The 15723-nt window shown below is 44.8% G+C and overlaps 1 protein-coding gene across 2 annotated transcripts in view; it reads right to left on the bottom strand.

Annotated features, from left to right (window-relative positions):
* Positions 1–15723, bottom strand: part of LOC148813862 (AP-1 complex subunit mu-1) — a 30945-nt gene that overhangs the window by 10491 nt on the left and 4731 nt on the right. The window contains exons 7-10 of one of the 2 annotated variants that reach the window (XM_088907452.1): positions 14459–14601; positions 13304–13375; positions 11694–11852; positions 11040–11165 (exon numbers count right to left, since the gene is read on the bottom strand). In XM_088907452.1, coding sequence (XP_088763578.1) covers positions 11040–11165; positions 11694–11852; positions 13304–13375; positions 14459–14601 — 500 coding nt within the window. The remainder of the gene's footprint in view (positions 1–11039; positions 11166–11693; positions 11853–13303; positions 13376–14458; positions 14602–15723) is intronic. The other variant, XM_088907454.1, reaches the window with a different exon arrangement.

Below are 15723 nucleotides of genomic sequence, written 5' to 3'. Positions count from 1 at the left end.
CAGGAGAGGGTGTGTTTGTTTTGCCTGATAAGTTCTCTTAGGGTATTTGCACTGCGAGTATGAAACTTGAGCTTTCCAAGTAAAACAATAACAAACCAGCCTGCCATCACACAGAGAAAACAACTTCCCCATTGGCGTCTGCAAAACTCTATAATGTGACAATAAGAGTAACCCAGTGATGAGAGACTAGAAAGATGGGAAAGTGCTACATTTGCATGCAAGAAGGATCTCAGCTGTGGCTGGAAGATTGCACGTCTCAAACAGCTATTCCATGGCATGGTTTATTCTGGATCCGGGGTGCTATCTGTGTGGAGTTTGTATGTTCCCCCCCGCCACGGGTTTCCTCCGGGTGCTCCAGTTTCCTCCCACAGTCAAAAAACTTACTGGTGGGTTAGTTGGCTTCTGGCAAAATTGGAACTGGTGTCACCATGTGTGTATCTGTGTGTGTGCCCTGTGACAGATTGGCATCCCATCAAGGATGGACCCTGCCTTGAGCCCGTTGCTTGCTGGGATAGGCTCTAGCTCTCCTTGAACCCTGAATTGGAAGAAGTGGTTATAAGATGGATGAAAGAGGGCATTCCAGCGAAATGCAGACATTTTCTGGGCCAAAATATACCCAGTTTGGCACCCAAGGCCCCCCTCATATAGGAATACTAGCCTTAGGAGACAGTTTACCTGGAATACTTCTATGGTTGTTTGTGGTGCTGCTGCTCTTTCAGCAACATGCAAATGGGAGCACTGGCGCATTGAAGCCCACGTGCAGCGGGGCTGATAAAACACGAAAACACCCCTCTTCTGCTAGTTCTCTTTTCCGATGAAATGGCCCAAGAAGCATGTCTAAGTGCTGCTGTGGTCAAGTCAGAAATAGTGAATTGAAGAACCTTGCAAGGCTTGAACCAAGCTATGAAGCTGCACATCTGTGATTCTTCACAACTGATTGCTTTTGTACGTCTGCATTCTTTACTGCTGTGCACATGTGCGTATTAAGTTTTCCACTGTGAAAGAAGCATCGCATGAATGCAGGATGCGTTTGGAACAGCTATACCCACACTTAAGTGAACACAGTTTTCAATACTGGGGTATTTGAAATTCTGTCTGCATAGGACAGTGGTGAATGCTGATGGTTTATACCTGCATGGACAAACAATGCCTTACTTAAAAGCCAGAGCCAGTAGGAAACCCGCTGTATTTGATGGGTTTTGCTTGGAAAGATTTTAGACAACAAATCTTTTATTTCTTAACCAGTTCTAGACCAGTGTGCTTGGCCCTAACTGCTTTCAAGCAGAGGGTTTGCTAATCCAGGCACAAATTAATTTATAACACAGAGATTGCTCCATGAAAATCAGGAAACCACTTCCTGGCATTATCACCCTCCTTTTCACACAAAAAGCACCACTTTTCAGCTGACAAGGTATTTTTCATGAGTACACTGGTTTTAAAATAGTCGATGTGCCTAAGCATCTTCTACAACACCCGGAAGGCTTTATCAAAATAAACAAGAAAAGGGCACCCATGACTAATTTAAGATGTACTGTACCACACTAGGGCTGCCTATTCAAATCAATGGCTCAGGAGCCTGAGAACCTTTTGCACACTAATGTAAGAAAAACAGTTTATAGAGAAGTGGTTAAGAAACGTAAGATATTAATACAAATTAGGGAAATGGCACCTTCCACTGCTGTGTAACATTTCACATTTTTCAGTTTTCAATGTTGCGAAATTGTACCATATTTTGGATGCTGTACCTAAGACCACATTGTGTAATTTTGAGCAATTGATTACACATGAGTGTTTGATATTTTTAGTCACACTCTCTACCAGCTCACACACACTGCAATGCAAGAGGGGAAAAAGAAACTTCACAACAGCATGATGCAGTGTTTGGCTTGCAGGGGGTTCTCTATACCTGAGAACCGTGTTAAGGCATACTTTACTACAGATCTTACGATGCGACCTCTGGTTTGGTTTAAAATACCCTCATAAGTAAAAGCAATCGCAGTGGAAAGAGAGTCCTTGGTGTCATTTTAATTGGCCCCAGTTGAGAGCTGTACAACTGAAGACTTCAGCCATCCACCATGCTCTAAGATTAAGACTAGACTTTTTATTCTATTAATTCCACATAAAGAAATCGCATCCCTTTGTGTTCATGGGGAACACTGGCTTTAAGGGTAACACTGTTGTAACTTAAGGGTCCTCGGTACCAAAGCAAATTGCAATCAGCGTGACCTGCCTTCGCTGCAGCAGAGAATGACAAGCCTACACATCTGTCAGACATCTGCAGCACATCATGCACAGCTGGGGGAGTCCAAACCCTGACCTTCTGGCCCCTAGGAGCCTTACTGTACTTCAGTTGTGTTGCACAATTCAGCCCGGTGCGCTTCCCAGAAACACGCTGGCTTACTGTTGCAAGACGCTCAGCAGAAGAACAAAAAAAAATAAGAGTGCTGATATTTGGAAAAAAAAAACTAGGTGCTCAAAAAAAGGGAAGACAGCCATTCAACAGTGAAACCCCTTATTTGAAAACACAGCACCGCCGACACCCTAACACAGTACCTGCCAGAAAGAGAGCCATTTCACATGGATGTGAAGATCATGGCGCAAGCACACTGAAACTGAACCAGTGAAAGAAATGACGCAGCTCTCCGGTGCTAAATAGATCCAGATTTGAGAAACCAAATGTTATTTTCCGACATATCAATAAGTTACAATATTAAAGGACTTGCTTTAATGCTCACATTGCCTCAACAGATCAATTTGCTTTAGTAAAAAAACATTTTTGAAAAACTGAAATGGCTTGTACGCAGGCAGGTAGACTGTAAATCTGTCAAAAAGGACAGCTCACTAACGCCTTGTTCTTATTTTGATTTGACTCAAGAAAACATGTCTATTATAAAAGACGATCCCACTGGCACCCAGCCTGCTGTGTTCTTATGCGACTGCAACATCTGAGGATCTGGAATCACACAGTCTAGACATTCCAGCTAAAATAAGCGGCCTCCCCTGAAACACTAATTCCATGTTAGAGCTGGCTGAGGAGAGAAAAGATGGAACTAGCCAAGAAATGCAAGTTCAGCCACAGTGGGTGCTGCGGCCCTGGACAGCCTCTCTCATTACTGACCAGGCAGGCCAGGCCGAGCGTCTCTCCCCGCCACGCTCTGACGACAGCGTGCCATGCGCTGCGACGCGGCTTCCCAAACATTTTCGCTTAGCAAGCAACGTCGGTGACCTCCAAGCGCGCGAACGTTCTGGGCATCGTTCCTTTCCCATCTGACCGGCCGAGTTAAAGCCGCCGTCTGTGTGGAAAAAAAACCCCAGCTGACAGGCCTGAGCCCAGTCTTCTGAAGGAGCAATAAAAACCAAAATAGCCGTGCGCCTGAAAAGAAAAGAATCGGTCGCTAAACAGGTTGACCGAAATAGACATTTAAGAAGATTTAATTAAGGAGAAGAATTGCATTATTTTATACAAAAAGGAGGCCTGAACGGAGAGGGGGGGGGTTAAACGTCATGGGGGGTGTACATCCCATTACTGAATCACAGGTTCATCCGCCATTTTGCTGTGAATCGCGCATGTTTAAAATCACTACCTTGACATGCTTTTGTGTCCACTCTTGGTTTTCCTCCAGCTACTCATCCTGGGTGAATGTTCTACGATCGCACCACTGACCGACGCCACACCCGTTCGTGAGAGCGTTACGGGAGGTGGAACGGCCGTGCTGTGCCCTGATCTGCTGGCGTGGGGGGGGGGGGTGGGGGCAAAAACAGGAGCAGACCCCCCGATGATCAGCATGTGTCCCTTTCTGAACCTGAACACTGGCATTACGCTGGACTGCGCTCGAGCTCTAGCCCCTCCTCGGCTCTAGAAGATGTGTCTATTCAGTAAATGTTTGCCCTCGCCTCCACACAACTCGCTGGTCTTGTTTTTAAGACCAACAAGCAGCTGCACCCTCTATGCGTCTTGTGTAGTCGAGGTTTTCTAACAGCAAGAGGCGCGTTGTCATTCTTAGGCTAGGAAAAGTTTCACAATGTTATGAAAACCATCTGCGATGCTTTACAGATAACTCTGATCGGAAGAACACAGGAAAGGTTACAAACGAGGGGAGGCCACTTTGACCCATCAGTATTGCTCGGTTGCTAGTAGCTGATTGCTCCATAGATCTTATCCAGCTTTATTCCTGAATAAAGCCAAGCTGTGGGCTTCCACAACATGGCATGGCCTGTTCCAGACTTTTGGAAGTATGGCACAATAAAGCTGTTTCCCCAACATGAGCTTAACCTGCTGGCGACTGAACCTGCTAAACCTGCTGGCAAGGTTACCTTGCTAACCTTCTTTAATACAGGAATTAAAATAAAACCTTAGACCGGGGTGCTAAAAATGGCCTTAATTAAACCCGGGAGCTGTTGCGCGGTCATCGGAGTCCGCCGCTTGAAGTGGTCATGATGTGTTCTGGGTTTGGTTTCCCATCAGATGGCGAATACAGGTTTCGGGCCTTTCTCCGTTTGTGGAGTACAGCTGGAGAGAGGTCAGCAGGTTCGCTGGGATAGTCACTCTGAAATAGTTCTCCACTCCTACTGTACACATCTCTGAATGTGGTTTATGTTTCTCGGATGAAAGTGCAAACACTCAGTTCTATTATAATAATGCGATATATATATATACCTACTGTATTTAAGTAACACTTGTCCTACACAGTTGGCCAGTGATGCAAGGCTCAGTCCTAAATGCAGCACGAGTTCTATATCAGTACAGTTATTTAAAATCTGCTTCAAGGTCCTTTCATTACTGCCAAAACCTACTCTCTGCAGCTGCTGTTAAAAAGAGGTGTAAGGAAACTGCCAGAATTGCCTGGCACAGTTTCCCGGGCAACCAAAATGATGCTTCTAGGAAAAGAAGTCAAGACTATAGATGGAGACTTCTTGGCCTCTCCGGCCCTCAGACATTTGACAGGGAGAGGTTCTATGGATATACAACGGCTATTTTCTCTGGGCTACATACTCACGGGCTTTACATAGTGGGAATGAGAATCAAGCTACCCCACTATGCTGTTGATACCCCGATACCCCAACGTTTTTCAAGATATAGTTGATTTCAATTAGCAACTAATCTTAAGACATCTCTCATCTGAATCAGATGTTCCAATGTACATCTAGCCTCTACTTGCTTGTATGTTTTTGTTTTTATCTACATACTGTTGGTATTGTTATAATAAAAGCCTAAAAAACTGTCTACACTCTGCCTACACATAGATTGACATTTATATTAGTCTAAAGAGAGACTGTATGCTTGTAATTTCATTTGTAAAAGACATACACAGTCGTTTAATAAAGTTATCAAAATTAAACACCTTTACTTTTCAGGATTCCTAAGTGATTTACTATTATATTTTTCTTAACATATGCATTCGGGTGATCTGGCCTTACATGATTTATAGTCATTCCACAGGCTATGGACTTTTTCTTTCTGAATGGACCAAACCGTATTCTAGAATGTGACTCCTCAGCGTTTGAGCAAACAGAAAGAAAACCACAAAACACTTCATCACAATCTGATCATGTGTACAGATCGGTACTCATTCGCTGTCTCGCTTTATCTCTTGAACTTTTAGAATGTTCTTAATAGCTGCACAATTACATTAGTAGTATCTGCATTAGAGGTCACATTATAAGACTCTATGTTGTTCTTTGAGGAAACAACAAGTGTCCATAGCCTGTGAAATGACAGGCAGAGGTTTGCCTATCTATAGAAAGGACTCAAAACTACAAAGCTGGAACAGCATGAACAAAGCAAATTGCTGTAAAAAGATTGAACCTTATTAAATCATTTTGGGATCCAGACCAGTAAATGTACTTACTGAAGTAACAGTTGTACATGCATGGTTTAGAGATCTTTTTTCTGTTCACAGTCTTTACTATCAATTCTTACACTGTTCTGCATAAGGTTGATGAGTTTATGCTCAATGTTTTTTTCTACTGGGGACAAAAACCGGTGCAACACCAAGAAAATTGAGAAACTAAACTCTTGGACAGAAAGTCGCACATCTGAACTGTATGTCAATATGTACGATAAGGCCCAGCATGACTTCAGATGCTCTCGCCAGGTCTCGTGAGACAATCTGATCTAACTGGCCGGCAGTAATGCTGTAGTGCTGTGCACTCATCACATTACCATCTTAATCTCTGCTGCTTCCAATCACAGCAGAAATAACAGATGGGAGAGTAAAAAAAAAAAAACTATGCTAAAAAAAACGAGGGTGCATGTTTTTGGTGACTCCATTTTTTTTCAAAACAATCATTTCCACCATTACGCAGGTCTTACTCCGGGCCCAGCAGGTACGTAGCCTAGACGGACGTTTTTTAAAAAATCATTATGCTGTCAAACCAGCTTATTTCACGTTGTTGGCTGGAAATCTCAGCAAACCTGCAGGACTGACATAAAACTGGGCGCCTCTGGCCTGTTTCCAAGTCATTCGTCTGTTTTGCCGTGAGGCTGTATAAACTATCAGGAGCAGAATCCCCACCGCCATCGCCATGCACTACGCAATATGAGCTCCCCGATACGCAGCACGGCCATCAGCTTCGAGAAAGCACATCCTGTTCTACAAGTACCGCCATCTAACGTCAAATACAGCCTACAGACTCGGCCTGATTACACGTCAGAAAGAAAGAGAGGCCATGATGTGGCTTTCTCCCCCTCTCTGTAAAACACATAAGCCCCTCTTGCTGCTGTATAATTGCCCTGAACAACTTCCCTCTCCTCTACAATGGCAAAAGCACAGGCATAAGGTGGCGGGGTACTATTTTCCATGCTTAATGCACATCTGCCCCAGCAGTTAGTGGTGTAATAAAATACAACTTTGATATGCGGCGTGTCTAATTAAGAAGCCGATTATGTGGTGCCCGGCTTTTTGTTTTTTTGTACAGTTTTCATCTGTAATACGAATATGACCGTGTGGCGCGCATGCACAGCAGCGATGGCTGGGCTGCTCGGCTTGATCCCTTTAATAAAGCTCAGCCGGCGGGCACTTTATTGCGCTCTTAATGGAAACATCAAACGCCATCGGGAGGCAGCCGGCTACACAGTCAAGCCACAGGGAATGGAGAACACCAACAGTGTGCCCCTGAAAAAAAGCCATCAGCCGAGATAGACCGACGACTCCCATCTCCTAGGAAGGCTTCTGCTTCCCTTATTTTGCTTGACACGAACGCCCAGAGTCCTCAAAGCTCGTCACCCCCGTGCAGTGGCTGGCAAACGACTCTCCTGCCTCCCAACGCAAGACGGAAACAGCCCGTGTGCTGGACCCCGTTGGGATGGGGCAGCAGTTCCCATTCTTGGCTCTGGTGACCCACACACCTGCTGGGCTTCATCCCATCCCACCTTCATTAGATCTTCGAAGTCTTAACTGATTGAAGCAACAAGAAGCTGCATCATTGCAAAATTTGCATTTTGTTTCTAGTCCCAAGCTTGGGATTTTGATTCACTAACAAAATAGAACAGTTCCAGCATGTTAAAGAGCTGGGGACAAACAGCAAATGAATAATTATTACCGTTCTTCTTCTGCTTCTTCACTAGGACAAGGACTGGGAACCACTTAGATAGGGCGACACTTTTCCGGCTAGCTAAGTGGTTTCCGTCGAGTCCCTTAGCCCTGCCTTAACCGTTTGATCAGAAAATCCACAGGCCAGAGGCAGCACCTCAGCCTGCGGATAAAGACGAGGACGTGACCTCTGTGCTTTCTGAAAGTGTGAAAAACAAAAGTTTAGGCGCGATCAAGCCTTAAGTCTTCAAAGTCGCGGCATCTCGCGCGGTGACAAATGTGGAAAAAAAAACATAACTGATTTACCTGCTCCAGTGCAGCAACAAAGTATGGTTACAAAAAAACAGACACTCTGGTCACAGATTCAGTAGTTCTAATCTTTTTCCTTTTAGCTCTTTAAGTGCACTATAGACTGAGCTGTATTTTAACCATCTCCAGACTAAGAGCTCACCACTTTGTGATCTTTTGTTTTTCGATTAATTCTCTGGAATGCCTGCTCAGGGTGCACAGTAGTTGTTTGATCCATCCAACCAATATCAGTACACCTCTTTACTGCTGGGGAGGAAGTGAAAACACACTTACTCTGCCCCCTGCATCGCAGGGCTGTGCAACTAGGCCATCAATTAAGCCTGGCCAACACGTCTTGGGGATGTGAAGGGAAAACAGGGCACCCAGGAAAAACCAGACAAACACAAGGAAACTATGCAAACTCCATACAGACAGAGGTCCATCAGACTGAGCTGACACAACTGTGCTGTGAGCCTCACCACATATCACCCACAAACTGACGGATGATGAGCAGTGTTCATGTCTGATACAGAGCTGGGATACCAATTTAAGTGGCATTTGTCTTAATTTATTCATGCTCCGAGATTCAATAACCCTAACTCAAGTCCCTTTTCACTGCAGCCTGCAAAACCATTATTCGTTTATGCGTTTTCTTACACCCTGTACTAAATCAGATGTGATTCATTGTTGGTTTGATGAAGGAGTGCCTGGACTTGAAAATAGCTCAGATGGAAGATATTCACCTACCTATACAAACGCATAGCAGCTCTGAAGCTGCAACAGTGATGATTATTACCCAAGATGACACTCACAAAGAATGAAAAAAAGAGCAGCATCTTAACTAACAGAGGTTAAATAAAAAAATCCACTTTCCATTCTTGCAAAAACTTCCTCATTTCATGAGAAATTCAATTTTAATGGGAGCATCTGTGGTTTTTTTTCAAATTTCAGTTCCGTTTGGGATGCCTAATATTCTTTAGAGGTATGAAACTAAAGTGAAATTGATCAAAAAACAAAATACTCCATGCTGATCTGCAGAACATGAGGCCTCTTCTCACACCTCAAGAGCAAGAGCCATGCTCCTTATTGTAAGTCTAGAAATGTTTCAACATGTCTTATTCTGTGATTAATAACCCATAAAACGTACAAGAAACGAGCTGTACAATAACATCCTTTGGGCATAAGCATGTGGAAAAACTCACAATAAGTTTAATAAAGTAACTGGCCTCATCTGTTGGACTAATAGTGTGAAAAAAATAATTCTCAGAAATCAGAGCTGTAGCCAGTTTGTTTGAAGTAAGAGTAGCAATTAATCACGTAACTTGACGGTAATTACAGCATGTTTTATCTCAATTAGCTTTTCAGGTATTACAGCACAGATTAAACCAAATATGAGGGGAAATCCTGTTTTTCCACTTCAAGCTGCTGTTAAGAAATTGCTCAGTAAAAAGAAACACACATCTACAGTAACTATCGGTGGATACAATGTCTCACAATGCATGCAGATTTCCAGTCAGGCACACCTCCTGGGGACCTTAACTCTTTTGGTCTAGGACCTTTCCCAGAATCCTGTTTTTTCTCCCAGAATGCATCAAAACGGGTCTGTCTGCTTCTGGCACCCAGGTTATAATCGTCTGATGATCCATTTCTTCCTGGATGTGATACTGAGCGCAAAAAGCAGACAGACAATTTGTCTGTGGAGTTTTCTTACAATCGACAGGCAGTTTCTGAAGGTCACATGGCACAAGCACGAGGAGTATTGTAGTAGTGGTGAAGCCATTTCCATACAATACAGCAGGACTGAGCAGTCTGAGCATCACTACAAAGCACTGTACCAGAAAGACTTAACGTACAGCAACCGAAATCGGGACTAATAAATGTCAGGAAGCAGTACTGGGCTTTGTAGGTCAGGAATGCTCCATTTTAAGGATAACTTCGATTTTAAGTATGTGATCATTCGCAGAGGAGATGTAGCAGTGTGATAATTAAGACTGAAAATGGAAAAACATGCCCTGGTGTGAGTGTGCGTGCGTCCTTGTCGGGATAGGCTCCGGCTCCCCCCAAACTGAATAAAGCAGTTGGAAAATGGACAGATGGAGATTAAATGGGGTGTTGAAAAGATTGGGCACTACAGGAAAACAGGCAACAAAATGGTGAGTAAGACAAATTAATTACTCTCGGATTGAACTAAATTGCAGCTCAAAAACACTGGAGACAAAAAGGTACACTGGCAGAGAGAAATAGCCTTTTCAGTCAACCAGACAAATAGCTGGAGGCAGGCTTATCCCTCTCTGCAGACTGGATGGCAAGCAGTTGTCCTCCAGGCTGTTCTAAATGGAAAAACAGGGACGACTGGTCTGCGGCACCTGGCTGTGCACCTGAACTTTCATTTCCCTTCATTTCCCTGCCCTGGAATCCTCAACAGGGCGCAGCGAGGCCCCGCCACATTCAGACAGGGAGCAGCTCTTAGAAACCGCAGCGCCCAGACCCAGCCCTGCCCTCTCAGAGTGGCAGCACAGGTCTGAGGGCTGGCACGCTCTGTACCTGCCCAGAGAGAAGCACATGTTGGTTTGCAGACCCCCCCCCCCACCAGCGCACACCTTTTCGCTCTCTCTGCCTCGTCACACCTGAGCTTTTTAATAAAAAAAACGCTCCCCAGAGGTCGCGTCTTCCAAAACATCCCATCCAAGCCTGGCCCAATCCAACACAAGACAAAAAATGAGCGAGCGAGCTTCACGCTGAAACGATACAACTGTGACAAAGCACCAAGCTCGAAATTCAGCGCAGTCATCACTACTCAGGGTCTGATACTACAGGGACGTCTAATAATTGATACCAGAACTCTTTAAGAAAGAACATACCCTCACGCTGAAGCCTACGACATATTGCACTCCCAACATTATATGATTCTAAATTGTAAGAAGCACTTGTACCCCTGCTGAAAATGAAATAAATATATCTTTGGAAATGCTGGGATTAAACACACTACCTATGCGTTTTAATCCCCTCAGAACTAAAAAGATTTGCTCCTGCTGCTCCGTACGGCGTGCACTCCCCCACGCTGATGTGTCCCACGTTAACGATTTGGAGGGCGCCACGCTTCCTTCGTGAACCAATAGCGCCGCCTTGCGCTGCCTCCAGAGTCTGTTCTCGCATTCGGCAGCGCTTTGTAAAGGCAGCGCGCCATCTGGTGGAAGAAAGCAGTAACGCAGCGCCTACCTGGATTCCGGAGGTGGTGAAGTAGGGGATCTCAAACTTCACACTTATCGGCGGTTTTCCTTCCTTGTCTTCAGCCTCTACGCTGGGTAGCCCGAAATGAGCCCTCATCAGGTATTCCTTGCCTCCCTGAGAAAAGTAATGAATCCAAGTTATAATACTACTACAGTCTTTTTATATACATTAATACATAAAATTACATCAGTCTACAAAAATAGGTGACTGAGTGTGACCTGTAGAAACAGGTTTCTACCTATCTTGAAATTATTAGACGGTCAAATTATTATTTTATACGATGTGTGCATGTATTGTTTTATTATTTTTCAAGGACGAGAAGTGCAATATATTCACAGAACCATGATTTGGCTACAAACAATGACTCACGTGTCCAATGAAAAAAAATGTTTTATTGACGCCTGGTGAAACTCAAAAAAGCGACATTTCTTTCTTTCAGGCAGGAGAAACCTTTGCAGAATATGCCGCTCGAATGTGGCTGAGATGCAGTTTGTTTAGTGGAACCCGGCTCTTCGTCCGTCCCAGCTCACCGAAAACCGGGAAGCCCAGATGCAGGGCTCATAGACTCTTTCTGCTGGTGGGCCTATCGAGCCCTTGTGGGTCACAAAGGGCTCAAAAGCCCGCCCCGTGCGCGGCGCTTACCGGGAACGACTTGATGGACCACACGATCTCGCTGTTCTCCGGCACCCATTTCACGCTCCCGACCGTGGTTTTGAACTTGGGAGAATCGGCATCATTGGGAACAGGGATGTGGATCTCGACGTTGTTGGCCGTCGATCTTCTTTTGAACTGGCTCTTGGCCTGGTGGAGAGAGGTGGGCTGTGTTGAGCGTGTGTGCGGGGGGGGATTTCACAGGCAGTGAATGCTGGCATGGGGGCTTGAACGGAGGGCTCGACCCCCCACCCCCCTCAGCTGCTCCTCCGCGGGAGGCACCATGTGGCCCACCACAAGACAAACAGCTTCAACCTCCAGTCTAAACGAGCTCTATTAGGTGTTACGAATAAATATACATACATTTTTGTTTCATATTGACTAGAGAGTTCATTGTTAATAACTTTGTTTCATATAAATAATTAATATTATTTTGTGTTTTCGGAATCAGAATGTTCTAGAATGACTACGTAATCCGTTGAGTGTGGACAGGTCACGTGAGGGGTTCAGAAAGTTCGAGAAGTGGCTCGGGTATATAAAGGGCGATCGACCAACAGATTTGCATGGGGTTTTTGTTCTTCAAGCACACTTTGCTCATGGGATTCAGCAGTCTTTGAGGACACTTTACGTGTGGCCAGGATTTGTGTGTGGATTTACTATTTATCGAAGGATATTGAACTTTGCTGATCGTTTTATCTGTTTTGGCGGACATACAAATTGAATGAGAAAATCCTGGGAACATCTTCATCTACAGAAAAGTGATGGAAGTGCATTTATGGACCAGGACTTTTAGATAAGTGAACTTTGGTTTGTTCTTTTTACTTGTTATAAGTAATGGTTATTATAATTATATTATTTTTATTGTAAATAAATTTGTAAATACAAAAGATAAATCGCTGACTGCTTTTATCTTTCTGTCTCGTAACATAAGGCTTAATTGAACCACACTAACCCTCCTGCATAGGTCTGAAGCTGCTGATGATTTAAAAAGACCCACAAAACATGCTGGACATCTCCCTGAGGACTGGAAGTCACCCATCACATATAACCAGTTTACTTTCTTTAGATGTTTCATAACTTTCAAGACTGAAGCTTGAAAGTTTCAGCTATTTGAGGGACACTTGAATCTGAAACCTGAGTCTGAAAAAGATGTCAGTTCCTCCAAATACATCCACAGACAGACAGCTGCTCTTGGACATTTCACAACCGGGTGAATAAGAACTTCATGCTTAAAGGAATGTGTAGAGCAGGAGAGTCAAACTCAATTCCTGGAGGAAGGGCCTTGTGTCTTTAAGTTTCTGTTCCACACAAGCTCTGTTACATAATTTGTCTAATTATTTAATTAACTGCAGAATTATAATATATCTAGCAAGGCTCCCAAGTGATTCATAGGTAACTACACCTAGTGAATTGAATATTCTGAGTAAACACAGCAGAAAACATTAAGAAAATTCCTACACATGCCTAAGAAAATTATTTTTTAAATTGTCTCATTGACTGCTCGAGTTGCAAGGCTAACCAGACAACTCAAGGCCCTCCAGGAAGTGAGTCTGACACACCCGGTGTGGAGGGACAGGAGAAGGAAGAGGCAGACTCAGTACCTTGATCATGTACTCGATCCGGCTGTGCGAGTGCTTCTCGATCACTGACTCAATCCAGATCAGCGGCTTCACCTGCAATGCACACAAACCATCTGAAGAAAAGTGGCGCCCCGCCTGCACTCCAAAGATCCTAAGGAAACCACACATCTGTGTCCAAGACCTGAAGTAATGACTTATCCAAATGAAAGAACTGAACTGTTTTCTAAAGCCTAATTTGTCCACAGCAGTCCAAATATGGGTTCAGCAATCCACCGTTCCCAGTACAAACCAGTGAGCAGGGACTGGAATAGACTCCTCTGTAGTTTAAGTGGTGATGACTCTGCAAGGCCCATTTTGCCCTGTGGTCTGGATTAGGGATTAGGGGTGCCATAATCCGGTCCACTGCGTCTGCGGATTATCATTCTAATCTAAGTAATTAGTAGACAACTAGGAGCAGGTTAACTGTTATTTCAATCTCTTCAAGTTCTCCCAATTAAAAAACAAATCCTTACAGCTCTGCAGGAATGCCCCCCTGCTCTAGAGTGCCCCCTAGAAAGAGAGCCCCAATCTAGAGGGTTTAATATGTAAATGCTAAAATCACCAATTTCTAAATACTTGGGAAAATTTAATTGTAAGCCGACAGGTACAATTATGCAATTCAGCTGGAACAACCTGAGTGCTCCTCAGCTCTCAAGTGCTCAAGAATTAAATTAGCTTTCTAGTCCGTGAGCATGCAGGTGTTCAGGTGCTCTGAATCTTTAAAAAAAATGATGTGGGACACATAAGACATGGCGGGCTGGGGCACCCCAGTCTCAAAACTGGGGTCGAATCTGGACTCAGCCATTAACCAGAGCCTATCCAGGCAAACAACGGGCGCAAGGTGGGGTACACCCCACATCACTCCAGTCCATCACAGGGCACACATACACTCGCATCAGGGCCAGTTTTCCCAGAAGCCACTTAACCTCCCAGTATGCCCTTGGACTGCGGAAGAAAACCGGAGCACCTGGAGGAAACCCACGTGAACATGAGGAGAACATGCAAACTCCACCCAAATAGAAGCCCTGGTGTGAAATCGAACTTTGGGCCCCAGAGCTGCGAGGCAGCAATGCTAACCACTGCGCCACCGTGCCGCACGCTACAGATTGCTGTTTTTTTTAAAACCAAGCAACTCACGTGTGTGTTGAGGCGGTAGGACATGAGCTCGAACTCGCCGTCCGGCGGGATGAAGGAGATGGTGCGGTCGTTCTCGAAGCGGGACAGCCGCACGCACTGGTGGAACTTCACATCCTCCAGCTCCACCGACTTGCTCTTTCCTCCTGGCACAGACAAACACCTTAGCTCAGGGGTCCCCGGCCCTCAGGCCCGCAGCTCGGCTCTTTACTCGTGTTCACCCTACGTCACGGGCTGGAACCTCCCCAAAGTTTTTTCTGTACTCGGAGGCGGAGTATTAAGTTACTTCAGAAACGCAGTAGTTAAACGGCAGCCTCTTTCATGTGTAGGAACTGAAAACCATTAAAAGCTTCAGATGAATCCTACTATGAGGTCTATTAAAAGTTCTGTTGTTCAATCGAGTGCTCAGCTGGTGTGCAAGTCCTCAGGACCAGCAGAAGGAAGACCTGTCTTAACACTATAGTGAAGCTCAGAGAATGGAGCTTCAGAGGCCAAAATTGTGCTGTTTTCAATCAGCCGAGACAGGTTTGAAAACCATCCTTAAATCAGGACTAAAACTAATCAAACTACACAACAGCCAATGCTCTCGTTCTTTCATCGACACAGCTGTTAACTGCGTGAGTTATGCACCGATATTTCTGTTGCTCATTTGGTATGGCAGTCGACTCTATGCAGTTATTGACTTGGCGGCGTTTAACTCTGTTCAGCCGCCATTCCAAGCTGTGTTTTAAAAGTGAGGGACACCAACTGCACCGTACCAGTTTGGTCCAAAAAAAGAGGTTCTGCTTGAAACTCTTTGAATAAATCGGGGCTCCCATATTCCTGTCCATTTGGGTCTGGAGTTGTTCTGGAAACAGCGCACAGAACAGCAGCTGCAGTGACAGCTGCAACAAGGCAGGTTACCAGGCAGTCTACTGTAAAGACACCATTAGGTGCTGGCAGGGGGAGAGCAAGTCTACTGTAAAGACACCATTAGGTGCTGGCAGGGGGAGAGCAAGTCTACTGTAAAGACACCATTAGGTGCTGGCAGGGGGAGAGCAGGTCTACTGTAAAGACACCATAAGGTGCTGGCAGGGGGAGAGCAGGTCTACTGTAAAGACACCATTAGGTGCTGGCAGGGGGAGAGCAGGTCTACTGTAAAGATACCATTAGGTGCTGGCAGGGGGAGGGCATTACCCTGCACTGTCAAGAGAAACTACTCCTAACAGGTCAGCTAATTTAACAAACTGAATAAAGCTCCCTCTTTTCATAAAACAAAACTTACTGCT

Source organism: Atractosteus spatula, chromosome 28 (genome assembly GCF_055471065.1).
Source record: "Atractosteus spatula isolate fAtrSpa1 chromosome 28, fAtrSpa1.hap1, whole genome shotgun sequence".
NCBI lineage: Eukaryota > Metazoa > Chordata > Actinopteri > Semionotiformes > Lepisosteidae > Atractosteus > Atractosteus spatula.
The sequence above is the reverse complement of the archived record's forward strand: the minus strand, read 5'-3'. Positions and strand labels throughout refer to the sequence as shown.